The sequence below is a fragment of the Stegastes partitus genome, unplaced genomic scaffold (genome assembly GCF_000690725.1).
Source record: "Stegastes partitus isolate 25-593 unplaced genomic scaffold, Stegastes_partitus-1.0.2 Scaffold1813, whole genome shotgun sequence".
NCBI lineage: Eukaryota > Metazoa > Chordata > Actinopteri > Pomacentridae > Stegastes > Stegastes partitus.
The window spans coordinates 98,601-115,967 of NW_007579544.1; the positions used below are offsets into that span (position 1 = coordinate 98,601).

General features: G+C 44.3%; 2 protein-coding genes across 2 annotated transcripts; both read right to left on the reverse strand.

Annotated features, from left to right (window-relative positions):
- Positions 1-7,877: 7,877 nt before the first annotated feature.
- Positions 7,878-11,281, reverse strand: LOC103372716 (E3 ubiquitin-protein ligase rnf146-like). Its single transcript, XM_008302425.1, has 2 exons — positions 11,137-11,281; positions 7,878-9,433 (listed from the first exon to the last, which is right to left on the reverse strand). Exon 2 carries the CDS (start codon positions 9,430-9,432, stop codon positions 8,398-8,400), a length of 1,035 nt encoding a protein of 344 aa, XP_008300647.1. The 5' UTR covers position 9,433; positions 11,137-11,281; the 3' UTR covers positions 7,878-8,397.
- Positions 11,282-12,125: 844 nt separating this feature from the next.
- On the reverse strand, positions 12,126-15,444 carry LOC103372718 (R-spondin-3-like). Its single transcript, XM_008302426.1, has 5 exons — positions 14,913-15,444; positions 14,535-14,726; positions 13,270-13,410; positions 12,583-12,729; positions 12,126-12,491 (listed from the first exon to the last, which is right to left on the reverse strand). Exons 1-5 carry the CDS (start codon positions 14,992-14,994, stop codon positions 12,295-12,297), a joined length of 759 nt encoding a protein of 252 aa, XP_008300648.1. The 5' UTR covers positions 14,995-15,444; the 3' UTR covers positions 12,126-12,294.
- Positions 15,445-17,367: the final 1,923 nt, after the last annotated feature.

Below are 17,367 nucleotides of genomic sequence, written 5' to 3' on the forward strand. Positions count from 1 at the left end.
TTGAAAGACAAGCCGCCGGGGTCGCCTTTCAAAACAAGAGCGGGGCGCTCTCGTGGGATTAGCCGGTGTTGCTCGGCAGAGGTGACTATCGTGGTCTATTTATCGTGTGACCAATGGCCAGTTTTAATTCGGGCCGGGCAGCAGTGGTCAGCTGGGAGCCACTACACAACCCCGTCTGGCTCTTTAATGTTCCCATGCTTGCAAATAGACCCACACACAAACACACCGTCAGCACAGACCAATAAAGTTCATTCAAAAGAGTCTGCAGCCATGCCAACAACTCACCAAAATATAATCGAGTGCGTAACCGTTCATCCCGTTTGAAGCGTGTGTTGACATCCGCCTGATGTGCACATGACAACAGATCTAAAACTTTTAAATGCAAACTAAGCGATTGCATAAGCTTCACCTCCTTCTGGTCAGTGTTCAGCAGATGTTCCTCTGGTGTCGGTTAAAGCGTCGGTTCTGTGATTCTGGACGCTGCAGTTTCACCTCATTCTTCTGAGGAAACTGTCAGTTCCACAGGGGTCATGACTGAACAGAACTTTTAAGTTCAGACAAAAATTCTAAGTTGGACTGAGGTCTGGACTCTGACCGGGCCTCCAGAACTTCACCTTGTTGTCTTTAAACCATCTCTGTGGAGCTTTGGCTGTTTGCTTCGGCTCATTGTCTTGATGCAAACCAAGTCTTCTCCAAGTCTCAGTTCTCCTGCAGACTGCATCAGGTTGTCCTCCAGGATTTCTCTACACTCTGCTGCATTCATTCACCCTCTAGCTTCACAAGCCTTCCAGGCTGCTGCTGAGAAGATCCCCACATCATGATGCTGCCACCGCCGTGCTTCGTCATGATGCTGCCACCACCGTGCTTCACATCATGATGCTGCCACCACCGTGCTTCACGATGGGGATGGTGTGTTTGTGATGATAACCAGTTTTTGGTGACCGACAAACATAACATCTTTCTTTCTTTCTTGTAGCTCCTTCAGAGGAGTCATAGGAGTCTTGGTGGCCTCCTTCACTAGTCTCCTTCTTGCTCCAGTCTCTGAGGACGTCCTGCACTAGTCAGATCTATCATGTTCCATATTCCTTTCATCCCCTAATGACAGATTTAACTGGACTCCAGGAGATGTTCAGTAACTTGGATATGTTCTTGTGTTCTGGTGGGTGTTGGACTCAAGCCGTCAAGGTTTCCTCGGGGCTCCGACCTTGTTTGCAATATTCAAGGGACTGGAGGTGACGTAGTTCTGTCTCCATCCAGTCTGAGTTGCTGCCCCAAGAGAAGGACTTAAAGTAAAGAACGGAGCATGAGATGGACAGTTGGACCGTTGTGGTGAAAAGGTCCAGTAGGTTGGATTGTCCGATTGTCCATTAAGTCTCAACCTGGAAACTGAGTTTTTATTATTTATTCCTTGAATCACAGTTTCTTTGCATGGTCTGGTGCAGATGCTGTTTTTTTTTTCCGGCAGAACTTTATGTAGAACTGAATTTAATGATTTTAAGCTCAGTTTTAGTCGCTTTTCAGAACTGCACGATGAGTTCAAAGACTGTCTGGAGGTTTAAAATCCCACAAGTCTTCCTGTTTTTACTGATAAATGGAGGACTTTAGGTGGTTTTCTTCTCAAGATGAAATGCATGTAAACCTGCTGACAGGATTCTGGGTTCAGAGGGTTCAACCCAGAGCGTACGGCGGTAAGGTGACCTCATTTATATATTTATAGCCGATGGCGGCCAAAGAAACACGGACGAAAACCACATTACAACTAATAAAAAACACAAACTTAAGTACATAATAAAACCAAAGAGAATAAATAGAGCGTTTAAAGGTTAAATAAATCAACTGAAACAGCTGGAGCTAAAACAAGACGAACGCTGACCTAGAATCTCGATCATATGGTTCTGGAAGTAGATACGGAGAATAGCCATCACATAAAGTTTATGGCGTCATGGTAACGACGACCCAGAAGGTTTGATGTTCCTCTCGGTCTCTCTGTGGAAACACTGCCTGCAGTTCAACCTGAGAACTCGGACTTTTTCCACTGAGCTCAGGAATTTATGGTTTTTTTTAACAGAATTTGGTGCAAATAAGTTATTTTTTGCAAAATATCAAATGAGACACGTAGAATGAATGTTGATTTTAAGCTTAGATTTGGTTAAGTTTCCAACGGAGCTGCAAAATCAGCATAAGCACCATCTTAAAGTTGAAAAACCCAACAAATCATTCTGTTTTTACCGTTTCTGGCTGATAAACAGTGGACTTCAGGTGTTCATTTAAAGGATTAAACGCCTTTTAAACCTGCTGGTGGGTTCAGCGGGTTGAATGCATGGTCGTATGGAGGCCTCATTTATAACACAGCAGCCACATGTAGAAGAAACATGGATATAAATGGCAATAAAACCAATAAAAATAAGTAGAGCGTTTAAAGGTTAACGCGAATAAATCAACTTGAAACAGCTGGAGCTAAAACAAGACGTGACCTGGAAAGCGCGATCGCACGGCTCTGGAATTAGAAATGGAGAATACCCATCGCATAAACTTTATGATTTCAGGAGGCCTCATAGTAATGACGCGTCCGTTATAAATGGTTTCGGTAGCGGCGGGCTTAGCGAGGCGTGACACTCGATAGGCTCTAATGGCGTTAGCCCGATGAGAGTTACAGTAGCAGTGAAGTCATTCCTGGCTCCGGTGAGGTACCCCGTCTGCGAATCTCTGCATTATGGTTGGAAAATACTGACGACGTCCTGCTCACGGGCGAGAAGCAGCGACGTGCAAACAGACAGACAGCAGCCATTAGCGTCTTGTTTTTCACTCTCTCGTGCAACATTGTTGGATTAAAAAGCTGCATTTTTAACGCTTCATTCATCAGGTTATAAATAATCCACGTTGGGCCTCCGGGTGGCGAGTGATGCTGCTGCTGCTGCTGCTGCTGCTGTGACGGGACTATTTGTGGAGATATTGGCGACACGGCGGTGTGTATTTTGCGCGGTGTGAAGAATTAAGGCGGCACAAGCATTTCAGCAGGACGCAGCTCACGAACGGGGCAGCGAAAGGGCAGCCGGGTGAAAACGTATAGCCGTCTCCTGCCCGTCTGCATGTCTGCCACCAGAACCTATGTTTGGCCGTGTCGTGTGGAGAGGCAGCCGGCTCGTCTTCACTTTTAACTCTCTTTGTTTCAGCTCCTTCCTCTGTTGTCCTTCACGTTGTCACCACGCGCCTCGTCTAAATGCAGGCGGCTGTTTCCATGACATAAATCTGTCGGCGTGCGGCTCGCACACGCAACGTATAACCGATTATTGATGTAACAGGGACAGCGTGCTAATGGAAAAAGATTATTGTTGTTCGCCGACTGCCGGCTTGTTCCATAAAAAAATCAATCAATCAATCCGGGCCTCCCACCTGACCGCCGCAGCAGCTTCAGCACAATCACTGACACGGTTCTACCTTCATTTTACGAATATTTTGAGAAGTTATAGAGCCTTGAAGTGCACAGGTCAGGTTCGTATTTCACACTTTCACACAGATGTACTGACTCAGGCTGAAAACACATTGAAGTTCTGTTAAAAACTGAAACCAAATCAGTTTCCAGGCGTCACAATCTAAAGACGAAATCTGGTTTCAGTGTCAAAAAATGCCTTTAATAGGAAATCATTTAGCCACAGAGTGAATCGTGTTCAGAAGATGATCCATGATTCCACCACCATCACACATGCTGATATGAGCCTGGACAGTTTACCCAGAATGCACTTGTAGAGTTCCCCCTGTCCAGAATGACCCTAAATGTCTCCAGAATGATTCAAAACGTGTCCAAAAGGTCATGAAACCTTTTAGAAAATGTCTAAAATGACTCAAAACTTGTCCAAAATGACAAAGTTTCCCCAAAACGACTTGAAATCCAAGAAAATGATTCATGTCTGTAGATGATCAGCTGGTGTCTAATGATCCTTTCATTATCATCATACATGCTCATATGTGACGTCCAGAAGGTCTTGAAACTTTTCCAAAATGACTCTAAAATTGTCCAGAACAATTCAAAACTGCTCCTAAACGATTCTAATATTGTTCAAAATGACACAAGCTTCCCCAAAATGACTGGAAATCCAAGAAAAGGATTCACATCTAGCAGATGATCAGCTGGTATCAAATGTAGGTAAAATGGTCCTTCCATTGTCTAGAACTGGTTCTGACCAACCACCATCACACATGCTGATATGAGCCTGGACAGTTTACCCAGAATGCACTTTGTAGAGTTACCCCTGTCCAGAATGACCCTAAATGTGCCCAAAACTGTTTAAAACGTTTCCAAAAAATGTTTAAAGTGACTCAAACCTTTTAAAAAATGACTCTAAAATTGTCCTAAACGATTCTAACTTTGTCCAAAATGACCAGAGCTTCCCCAGAATGACTTGAAATCCTGGAAAAGGATTCATGTCTATAGATGATCCATGAAGCAAACGTTGGTTAAAAAAATGGTCCTTCCATTGTCTAGAACTTGTTGGCCTCAGAAAGACCGACACCGTTATAAGGACAAGGAGGAAACATGTCATGAACTGGAGTTTCTCTTTCACGTTTAGTATTTGGACCTTTAATTCGGTGGTTCTGAGGCAGGAGCTGCAGACTTGAGCCCTTCTCTTTAGGTCTCTACACCAGGAAATCTCAGTGTGGCACGAAAACCCACAACAGAATCTCACAAACCTCATTTTGCTGTTGAAGGACAGAAGATAAAAACTGTCCACACAGGATGCATAAACCACACATTGACATGCTTTGGCTTCTTCATTTACAGTGAGTGTTACTAATCTAGATTAAATATCTGGCGTGTACAGGCTGATAGGGGTACAGCTAGCACTTCTGTTACCGGGGTGACGATTCAAAACATTCATCATTTGTTCATGAGTTCAGCTCTGAAAGTTTTGTCCATGTGTGATTATAACTCATCAGACTACAGAAGCTTCTCTTTGATCATTACTTTGATGATTCAAGCAGCCGTTTAGTCGAAAATTCTCCAAAATAAAAGCAAAACAACTCGTCTCTTTAGGCTTTGCACAGCTACATCTGGACCGTTCATCTCATTCGTTCCTGATCAGATTTGAACTTCCATCTTCAGGTGCTGTTCTGTCCCCTTCACTGCATGGTGCATGATGCTGCCGCCGCCGTGCTTTGGTGTCAAACACAGGTAGCGCTTCGAGTTCAAAGAATTCAGCTTGTGTCTCATCAGTTTGAAATGCAGCCTGACAAACTCTAGACGGCTTCACCCAGCTGCTGCCATCAAGGCCTGGGCGGCCTGCTGAAAAGGTCGCAGCAGGTTCTCAGACTCTAAAGACGACTAACAAAGCCACGATTTGGGTTCCTGGTCTCCTCCCTGACAGCCAACTCCATAAAAAGAGTCCTGCTTGTTCCAGGCTTTGTTTTTCAAAGCTCCTGAAGCCGCTGTGCTCCTGGAACGCTTCAGAAATGGTTTTATAGCTTCACACTAAATTCTGCCTCATTAGTGGTTTAACACCGAGACCTGCAGAGTTCTTGGACTCAAGTTTGGTCCAGAAACCGACACGCAAAACTATGTTCTGTGAAGTTAGTTTGCAAACTCACGGATGATTCGTGCAAAGAGGACGGAGCTGCAGAGCAAAAGATAAACCAGCGATTTCACACCATTTAACATAAAATCTAAACATCAGGAGTGCAGAAGGTGAACGGGTCAGAACACGGTCTGCACACACACAGCAGGGAGAACGTCATCCTCTAGAATCAAAGCGATGAGCTCAGCTGGTCGATCAGCACCACGAGGGAAAGACATAAATTTAAATACGCAGCGACGACGACGACCGTGATGTTGATCCAGAGGCAGAAACACAACATCTGGCCGCGATTATCACTGAATGGAAGTCTGGCCCGTTTAGCCTCACTTCTAATTCAAGTCACAGTCCGACTGCGGTTTTCTGCGCTCGGCAAATCCCCGCAGCTCGGTTTCAGGACGAATGAATCCACTTGTCGCACACGGCGTGACGATTACGTTGATGTGAAACACACAGAACCGCTTCAGACTCTCATTTGTTTCTGTTGAACGCTGAAATTACAGACGAGAGGAAAAAACACAAGAGGGAATTACTGAAGAAAACGTCAAAACACGAGCTGAAATGTGCTTTTGTTTTGCTCTCTTGCTGACAGGTTCTTGCTGATTTGTGCATCTGATGAATTGATTTAACCCAAGTTTCAGTCGGCAGCTCAAAGCTTTGGTTCTTCACCAACCTCAGCAGCTTCTCTGGTGTGTTTTCAGGTTGACAAGTCCTGTTTGATCAGTGCAACAGCTCCACCTGTGGACTCCTGGAACTCACTGCATTCACACAGACCAATGTTTACCTCCATTATGCTGTGATGCATTTAAATAAAACACACAAAACTCAGTCGTATTACAGATAAACACTTTTAATAGCTCGACAAAACACCACAAAGAGGGGAAACAGCACACGGACAAAGAATGCGTTTGGGATCGTAAGACGCTGACAGCGAAGAGCCGAGCGTTAAAACGAGAGCAGCTGGAGCTGGAAGGGAGAAAAGAAAAGAATCAGAGCGTGTGAGGACAGCCGGAGCTCGTCCAAGTCCATGTCAGCGGCGGCGGCGCTTTGATAGTAGCCCTATGGAGAGCCGGGACCACGACAAGAAATAGAAATCCAAATGTGTCTCTGTGCATACAGAACCTAATACTTTCCAGCGGCGCTGCCAGTAGCTTTTCAGCACCTCCACGCCGCTCATGACAACAAACACAGTGAAACGGAGGGAACACACACTCCCTCAAACACACACATTCCAGTTTAAATAGTCGTTAACTAGATCCTGGTTAACCTTAAAAACCTAACGAGGAAGAAGTGAGCAGCTCTTCTGGGTCTGGTACCGAAGGCGCTACGTGAAAGCATCGATTAAAAACATGATCGAAGTATCAGCGAGCGGAGCGTCGCCTAACGAGGTCGTCACGACCCCGGCTGCAAATAACGAGCATTTACTCGATTAATCGATCAGATGTTTGGTCTGGAGGATATAAAAAAAAACACGTTTACTCTCATAAAGTGGGAAAGAAACCACAAAATGTTGCTGGAATCTCAGAGTTTACACCTAAAATAAAATACTCAAAACCAATGAATCTGTCAAAATAGTTCCTAAATTAATTGCTAAGTGAAAATTTCAAACTTCTTACAATCTACTGTACTGTTCTACATTTTTAAGCCTCTCGTTATTGTTTTAAACAGATTCCTGGTAAAATAAGTTCATTTCAAAGCACTTGCACTCATTTGTTTTGTCCATAATCTGAATATATTCAGTTTTCTGTCACAGAGGAAAGAAACCAGAAAAGGTTGCTGGAATCTCAGAGTTTATACCTAAAAAAAAAAAAAAAAAATACTCAAAATCAATCAATCTGTCGAAATAGTTCTTAAATTAATCGCTAAGTGAAAACTTCTTACAATCTACTGTGCTGTTCTACATTTTTAAGCTTCTGGTTATTGTTTTAAACAGATTCCTGGTAAAATAAATTGATTTAAAAACACTTGCACTCACTTGTTTTGTCCACAATCTGAATATATTCAGTTTTCTGTCACAGAGGAGGAAAGAAACCAGAAAATATTCACATTGAAAAAGCTGCAATCAGAGAAATTTGCCTTTTTTAAATTACTCAAACCTGTTAACTGACTAATTCTCACAGCTTTGTAATCCATGTTGTAATCCTGGATGCTTCCTCTGTTCACATTTCTTTTGGGGGTGGATTTCTTTATGAGGCAAATTAGATTTTTGTGATATTATAACAAAAAAAAAAAGTTAAATTTCACAAAACTCTTGCTGTTGTTGTGCAAAAACATCAAAGCCAGAGTTCTACAACCTGCTTTTGGAAAGTAATCAGAATATTTGCTATTTAACTAAACAGTCGACATCTAATCGATTAATCGTTGCGGCTCCTGATGTGAAGGCAGCGACGGACGGTGATTATGGCCAAAAAGTTGATTACTCTTCTTAAGAAATGCGTCTTAAATCAGCTTTTAAAGGCTTTAAAACAAGTTAAAATCTAAAGTTTTAGCTATTTCTTTTTAATTAAACAAAAAAGTGGACGGATGATTTTTCACCTGCAAGAAAGCTGGAGGACAAGAAAGCTGATTTTTCCAGATCCCAGCAGTCCAGCGTTCGCTAAGCCGCCTACAAAACAACTAAGATTAAGATTTAACTGAGCTGGATGGAGATCTCTGATGAACCCGAGAACATGGTGACGTAGAAACAGGTCGGATGCATTTCAGGATCATATTTGGCACACGGCTGATCACCCAGTGACCCACGTAACAACACGTTACAGGTGTTTCTCCTTCCATGGGACCTTCAAAGATGCATTTTTTGCTGAACTGATCAGAGTTTAAAGCCGTCCAGTCACACCTCGGTCACAGTGCACTGTCCGTCAGGACTACGGGAGCGCAGACTCAGCGCTGAGCTGGACGGTCGGCCTCTCGGAGGGACTCTGGTCGGCTGGTTCTCTCTCAGCCTCCGTCTCCTTTGTGCCGTCGCTTCTTCTCGCTCCTTCTCCTCCTCCTCCTCGTCTTCCTCGCCTTCACTGCTGCCGGATGCGAACTCGTACTCTCCTTCCACCTCCTCGCCCTCCGGCTGGCTGATCAGCAGCTGAGAGAAAGACTCCTCCAGGGTGGAAGGCGGTGGAGACAGAGGGCTGGTGAGGTGGCGTCCCAGCAGAGTCTGAGGTCTGACGGGGGGCAGAGACACCAGGATGCCAAAGGAAGACTGTGATTGGCCGGCAGAGTCCGACCCATCAGCCGAGCTGACGCGTTCTGTGGGTAAAGTCGAGCCGGAGGCCGGTTCGGGCTCCAGCCTCAGGCCCGCCACCCCCTTCTTTGGGATATCGACAACGTCCCTCTTGATCTTGCGTCTGCGGCCGTGTTCGTTCCTGCGGTACTGCACCATGTTTTCCAGATCAGCCACGTACAGAAACCCGGCGATCAGCATCTCGGTGCTCTTCCTGCCCTTAGCGAAGGCCTCCTCCAGCTCCCGGCTGGTCCTCTCGTCATACTGCCACCAGCCGTTACGTCCTTCATAGTACCACGCAAAGTCTCCACGGGACTCGCTTCCCGTCCCGCTGCCTCGGTTCAGCCCCGCAGCCGCCGCCTTCAGCTCTTCGGGTGAGAGGAGGACCGGCCGCTCCAGGAAGTCCTCTGGGATTTGCTGCCTGCAGAGAGCGCAGCGTTTGCTGTGCCAGGAGGCGCCTTTAACGCAGAGGAAGCAGAAGACGTGGCAGCAGGGCAGGCGGACTGGATGGACGCAGCTCTGCAGGCAGATGGCGCACTCCGGGGTGGAGGTGGAGGTGGAGGTGGAGTCGGCGGGGCAGGATTCCTCCTCCGTCAGCTTAGAGGAGGCCGAGGCATTCGGCGAGCAGTCCAGCTCTCCACGGCCGGCCATGCTGCAGAGAGGAACAGAGCGGTCACGACAAATCTGCTGCAAGGCTCCACGTACAGTTTTCTAGTAAATAAGTCTGACAGTAGAAAAACTCTGCTGATTGTCTAATGACCTACTTTTATTAGAGACCAAGACGATGAAGGTTTAAATTAAATTTAAGGCACCAAAGTAATAATTTTAACACAACAATGACGAACACACGCAAATAAATCAATTCACACCTATAAGTGAAATACATAAGGAATAAGGACAGATCTCACCTCGATACACATTAAATAAAGATGGAAAGTGAAACCTGTGCTGCACTGAACTTAGGTGGAGGTTCAGGTTGGACCAGCTGTCTGAGGACAAAGACCCCGTCAGTGCATCGCTGAGGTGGAGGTGTTGGGATGGATCAAGGGTGTTGTTAGACGGTGAAGTCTGCTCATGGCGATCTGTATCTGGTGGATTTAAGTGAAACTATCAAATGATTTTCTTGTTCTTGTTGATGAGTCACCAGTTCATAGAGCTGTTGTTTTATCCACAGAACTGGTGACAAAATGATGGACCTCATCAACAGAAATAAGAAAACCGTCAAAAGAAAGTCAGATAGTTTCACTTAAATGTCCTGGACTTTAACCGCCATGAAAGCACACAACGAAAACACAAAGTCTGGTTGCGAAGCCGCCTTGGATCAGCCTATCGTATCCCTCGATTACGCAGTACCTTCTTTCTTCGTCATGGCTGCTGTGCAGGTCACCCAAGGCATGCCAACCTGTGGCTCCCTATGGCGGCAGACCTGCCCAGGTAGAGGCAGTGCTTGGTGGTGGTCAGTGGTGTAAAAACACCCATGAACCTGTGTCATCCTCCACCTCCGTCTCAGGGATGCACTCCTGGCAGCCTTCTCCAAGGGCTGACCAACCTGACCTCAGGGTTCACAGAGGCCAAAGCGGGGTCTCTGTTTGCTAACCTGATCCAAGTAAACCTTAACCACTGCACCTGGTTGCCCTCCATGCATCCCCGGGTTTTACCTGCCTTCTCTATTTCATGTGTATCAAGGTGAGATCATTCCTTCAGCTCAGTAAATTAATTTAATTCAAGCATGTTTCATTGCTGCATTATTGTTATATTAAGTACTCCCTGTGTACCTCAATAAATAGGCTAACAAACCTTTTTTTTAAGCTTGTCTGTAATAAAAACAGGTCATTAAACAGGATCAGTAATTATCAATATAAGGATAAACTTCAGGTTGATCACACTGACAGTAACATGACAACACAACTGGGTGTCTCCTCCTACTTGACATGCGCTGCTGCTGTTGTGGAAACGCCCTCATGTACACGGAACAATAAATTCACCTTCATTTAAACCGTCCATCTGTTCACGTGCTTTTCTAAGTTACTTTAAAGTTTACATATCTGTAGAAACTACAACAGCTAGCACTTGAGTGTGACAGCTAGCATAACAAAGGCCCTCCCTGTCTGACTGAGCTAACACACCCACCTCACTGAGCTAGCGTTAGCCAAGTTGCTAATTCAACAGCTTTAAGTCTTAATACAAGATGTTAACTGTTACCTGGCTGTTACCTGTTTATCTATATAGTTAAATCAGTCAGTTAAGGTCAAACATTCCCTTGCTAACGTCAACTTGACAGCTCCACTAGCATATGTAGCCTGTTAGCCGCCAGTGAGCCTCCCGGGGCTTCAGTGTCTCCGGTAACAAACTCACCTGAACCGGAGCCTGTAGCAGCGTCCTCAGCAGAACCGCAGACGGAGATATTTATACGGCCGCATTTAGATTTGGTTCTAAAGTTCCTGCTCGCCGAAGCAGAGCGGTGACTGCGCTGTGTGAAGGCTGCCAGCGGACTTCCGCAGACCTCGGTGCGCCTGGACGGGCCGAACGTGCCCTGCGGAGCCGCTACACACGCTCTGTAGATCTACTGTAAGCTGCGCGGCTACGTCACGTACGTACCGTGCGTCATGACGTAGCCAGCAAAGAAGAAAAGCGATTGGAAAATGGATAACCAGGCTTCCGTCCGCCGGTAGATATTAAATACAAGTACATAATTTTTAAAAAAGAAAAAAAAAAGAAAGTACGGTAACAATAACAACATTAACAATTACAAAATATAATTAAATATAATAGATATTAAAACCACTAATTATGTTCTTGGTTGTGTCATACTATAAACTTTTATTAATTATCATTATTACAACCTAACACGTTATTTCTTTGCATAACGCTGTCCCAAAATATTTAAACAAGCAAATTATTAACAATAACTTCCTGACATTTTTACACATTTGCTCAATTTTGTGTTTCAATACATATAAATTAATTCCACAGGTGGAGGAAGGACTCACATCTTGTACTCGAGTAAAAGTACCACATAACACAACGTAGGAATACTCAGTCACAGATAAAAAATAAAGCAAAAGGTACAGGACCATCAGAATATACTTGAAGTACCTTAAATAAAAGTACTGAAAATGCAGAAAGACAGATCAGAATAATATATATTAGGGGGATATAGCAAATATTTTTGTTTTTTGTTTGCATGTGCTGCTGAAAAAGAGATTCTTTATCGTGGTGAGTCCTTAAATAGAAAAGAGATAGATGAAATAGTTTGGAGATCCGTTTATAAAACATCTTTAGCGTGCTGATGTTTTATAAAAGGTCCCAAAGTCCAGATAAATGATGCAGCAAAGATGTTTGAATCAGTAGACACACACATTAGTTTTATTTACTGTTATCAGATGCATCCATTCATTGTATTCAGTTCTGTTGGAGTGGATATGAAAATAAGCTTTTTTTTTTACACGTTAAAATAGTTTTTAAATTAGGAGACGAAGCAGGAGGTGCAGCAGTAACGAGCTGCAGATGTTGCTACAACCTTCTGCTGCGTCTCTTCTTGAGGACACACTTCCTGATCTCGGTCACGTGTGGACACGGGTCGCCGGAGACGCTCAGGGGGGAGAGCGGCGCTTGTCGGGTTCGCGTTTGCTCTCCCCTCCTGAACCCTCGCATCCTCCGTTTACCAACACAAGGACCCCAACGTGTCCACTCCCCGACCTCGCAGTGACCTGGAGGAGACAGAGGGGTAAAAAAAAAAAAGTGAGATACCGGGAACAGAAACACGATGCGATTCAGAGAAAAGAAATGAATGTGTCTCACTTTCTGGGGTGCACTGCATCAGCTGGACGTCGGCCTGGAAGCCTCTCGGACAGCTGAGGTGACACTGATGGTGGAGGAAGAACAAGTCCTCTCTACACCTCGTGCACACGTTCCTCCTCGTGCACAGCTCGCAGCCTGCAGAGCATTCTGACAGAGACGGAGGGAGAGTCATTTATAGAGAAGGTTTAATGTCATGAGAAACTTACTGCTGGGTTTTGGGCTTTAGAGGGTTAAAGAGGAATCAACTGAACGCAGGTCACAGGTGAAATCATTTGGCTTCAGGCCAGACGACGACAGATTTTTAATTAATCTGATGATCATTTTCTGGATCATGTTAAAAGTTTATGTAAATGTTGAAATCAGACATTGTGATGTTGATGAAAAACAACAATCTGAAAGTTAGATTTCTTTATTCTTTTTATATTATTTTTTATATTTTTCACAGCTCATGGTGCTGATAGAAGCTGTAATTGTGGAGATTTAATGTAAACATAATAAATCCACCAGCAGGTTTTCACATTAACTGATTTTCTGACTTGACCTGAGCTGCACAGAAAGGATTTAACTGACCATGAGGACATTTAAATGCAATCAGCAGAACCTTAAACCGACTTCTTTATCTAACAGGGAGTGTAACGTCTGTGGATAAACTTGTTTCAAGCAGACCACATGAGTCCAGTGCCTCACCGGTGCATTCCCGCAGCGCCGTGTTCTCCGTCAGACCGTCCGGACAGCTGCTCTCACATCTGCCTCGGAGCAGGAAGTGACCCGGGTGGCAGCGAGTGCAGAAGCCTTCGCTGAAGCAGGAAGCGCAGTCGGCCTTGCACTCTGCAGACCGACGGAGACGAAGCACAGGGTGAGGACGACGAGACGCTAACGCTGGAGCTCATTCAGGATATTTCAGGCTGAAGAGCAGCTATGACATGTTTTTAAAAGAGCTGCAACGATCAATTCAATCAGTGTCAACCAATTTCAACAGTTTCCCTGAGGTTCTATCTATCTATCTATCTATCTATCTATCTATCTATCTATTAAATGAACTGCCAACTCTCCTGTTAATCAGTTTGAATTGTTTTCTTTTACAGTAAAACTGTAAAAATTCTCCGGGTGCAGCTTCTTAAATGTGAATATTTTCTGATTTCTTTCCTCCTTTGTGACAGTAAACTGAACATCTTTAGACTGTCGACAAAAAAACAAAACAAACCCGCGACATCGATCACGTCGGGCTCTGAGAAACGCTGACCGACACTTTCCAGTTTTCTCACATTTTATAGACCAAACAAGTAATTCATTAATAACTGACAGGAAGCCAGTTGCAGCGCTGCTGATGTCACAGCAAGAAGTTATTTTTCATGCTTTAGTTTTTTAAATCTATAAACAGACTGAAAACAGATCTTTATTGAGTAAAAATAGTTTTACACAGCTTCTGCTAGTCTGAAACATATAATAATATATATTCACACTGAATTAATCAACAACTGTTTTGATAATTGATGAATCAGTTTGAGTCACTTTTTAAATTAAAAAAAAAAAGTCTAAATTCTGTAAACGCAGCTTCTTAAATGTGAATATTTTCTGATTTCTTTCCTCCTCTGTGACAGTAAGCTAAAAAAAAAAAAAAACCTTTTCCTCTAACAACTAATTAAATAATCCAGAAAATACTTCACAGATTATTTAAGAATGACAACAATTAGTTGGGTTAGTTGCAAAATAAGCACCAGATGCATCGAGAAGCGTTTATGAAGCTGCTGGAAAGCTGCAAAAGCTCATAAATGCAACAGAAAGGTTTAAAGACAAAGAGACGCTGCATTCTCATGCGGTACGTTATTCATAAAAGTCGACATTTAAGTGTCGTAAAATTAGCTCACTGGTATAAAATTTGCACCAGCAATATAAAAACAAGCATCGTTCCTCTGCAGAATCAGCATCTACTGGTGTCTACTGGTACCTACTGGTGCAGGTGCTGGTGTGCGGCGAGCGCCTCCCGTAGTGTCCTCGGGGGCAGGAGGTCAGGCAGGTGCCCCTCTGCCGGATCCCGTCCAGCTCCAGGTGGAAGAAGAAGCGACTCTTGCAGGTGAGGCAGCCGTTGGGCGCCGAGCAGGTGGCGCAGCCGGCCTGGCAGACGCTGCTCACCGAGGAGCTGCCTGCAGGACAGAGAGAGGATCACGTTATTATCCTGAACTCTGGGATCCATTTACAGCCCATAAACTCACAGGCAGTCTGGTGTTTAAGGAGAATTTGTGATGAAATCTGACAACAGGCTGCAAAAACACACTTATTGCCTCCACATGTGGTGAGAAAACCACCAGAAGCAGCAGGAGGGTACTCACGTCCGAGCTGCAGGACGTTGGCGTCTCGAGCTTCGGTCAGATTCACCAGCTGCAGAATCCAGACGAAGGACGGCACGCGCATGTTTCCCTTCACGTCCCAGATCTGGTCTCGTTCATGGTAGAAAACAAAACAGGAGCTCCCAGATTCTGCTCAGAAGTCAGCGACGCCGGCAGCCGAGATGTTTGTTCTCGTGCATTCCACGAGATCAGCAGAGGAATGAAAACAGGAGAGGAACCGCCGAGATGTGATCTGATGGAGGGTCTGGGTCGGTTCTGTATCCACCCTCCTCCTGACTCATTCAGCAGCACTCAGAAGACAAATCTGGACTTCCCACGTCATAAATTAACCGACTGCTAACATCACCCTCTTTTCTGTCTTCATTAAAGCCTCGACTTGTGTCTAATGCAGATTTTTAAAAATGTGTTTTCACTAAAATCTGCACCGACTTCAGACGTATGAATGTTTTAAAACAACAGAGGAACAGTTCAAATGCATCATTAACGCCTCAAACACGACGTCTGTCTCATTCGTTTGTGTCATTCACAGGAAAAAGACGCCTCAAGGTCACATAAAAATTCACTATAAACCAAAATAAGTCTGTTTCATGACCTCTTTAACATCCTGAACCCACACCTGTAACTCCTATCACAGGCTAGGAACATGTTGGATGTAAAAATCTAAAACAAACAACATAGAAATAGTTAAAAATCAACCATTTTTAGTCGCTGCTTCTGACTTCACTGCAGAATTGGACACTTCAAAGCTTTTCACACATTAATATAAACGCAAAATCAACATAGAAATAGTAAAAATCCATCATTAACACCTCAAACTCAAAGTCTTTTGTCACTTTTTGGGTCATTTCCAGGCAGAAGAAGCCTCAAAGTCAAGTTAAAATTCACTGTAAACCAAAATTAGTCCGTTTCACAACCTCTGTAACTGTCGATAGGTTTTGGACGTGTTATTTTTTGGTAAAAACGTAAAAAAGAACAACATAGAATTCGCTAAAATTCACCATTAACACCTTTAACAAAATGTTTTTGCAGAATTTGACACGTCAAAGCTTTTCACACATTAACATAAACGTAAAAACGACATAAAAAATAGTAAAAATCCATCATTAACACCTCAAACACAAAGTCTTTTGTCATTTTTTGTGTCATTTCCAGGCAGACGAAGCTTCAAAGTCCAGTAAAAATTCACTATAAACCAAAATTAGTCACAACCTGTTTAGCTGTCGGTAGGTTTTGGAAGTGCTTTTTAAGTAAAAAATGTACAAACAGCTGCAGGACATGACCTGGACATTTACACAAACCGCTCGTTATTAGTCGGCAGGACGAGGAAGAATGAAGGAAACTCAATGTAAAGCATCAGTTTGCAGCGAAAACAACATTTTGTGGTTTCAGTGTGATGAAGGTGTTTCTGTTATTAAAGGTGACTTATTGGAATCACTGGTTGTTCAGTAATTCTGTTGTTTGTTCGTGTTCTGAATATGAGGCAGACTAAATCAGCTTTTCGGTCACTGATCGTGTGACGAGAGCGACTCGGTTTCTTTGTATTTTCTGCACTCAAGCGACATAAATAATAAAAAAGAACCGAGATGAAAACCCCGCAAGGCGCCAGAGCTCCAGCAGGCTGGCTCGCCTCTAGAGCCTCCGTCATTCTGCTCACGTCCAGAGTGTGACAACAGAACTCGGCCTCGTTCGGATCCGTTTGAAGCAGAAATGTTTGTTTTCGCAGCGCTTCGCGACGACGCCGAAGCTTAAAGAGTCGTCTAATAGGAAGCGGATGAAGCGGACTCCCGTGAGCCAGCGCCTTCAGACCGTTTTCCATTAGAACCGACAGATAGGGGCTGATCTGACTACCTCCCAATGAGAAAACACAACTGAAGGGCTGGAGGTGTCACACAGAATCAGCAGATTCCCACAAACACGCTGGACGGTGATGAAAGCTCGTTGGTTTTTTGTTTTTAATCGGCTGTTTTGGGAACTCTGCGGTTCTTCTTTCTGCGTCTCCCAAACAGATCTGAGCTGTTCCAGGCTTCTTCTGGGAAATGTTTTCCCTCTTCTTAAAAAAAATCACGATTTGGTACTTAAACTTCTTCTGCCTGTCAATTCTCATCACGTCAAGTTCACGGGCCGGTTCTGTCGATTCCTTATCTGCAGATAAACAGAAACAGCTCTGAACCTGTGAAGGCAGATGTTCCTGGTTAGGAGAGCGTCAGCAGGAGATAGTCGGAGGGTTTGGTTTTTTAGTTTAGAGCCAGAGGAGCAGCCAGAGGAGCTGGAGACGGCGGCGAGCAGCGAGCTTCTAAAACCTCTCCAGAACGAGAGCAAAGCTTGATAAAATGGGAAACTGAAGAACATGTAACTCAGACTCCTGAGGAAGCAAAGTGTGGAGAGGTCAGACTGGTCAGACTGGTCGGACTGGTGGGGCTTCACAAACCCAGTAACA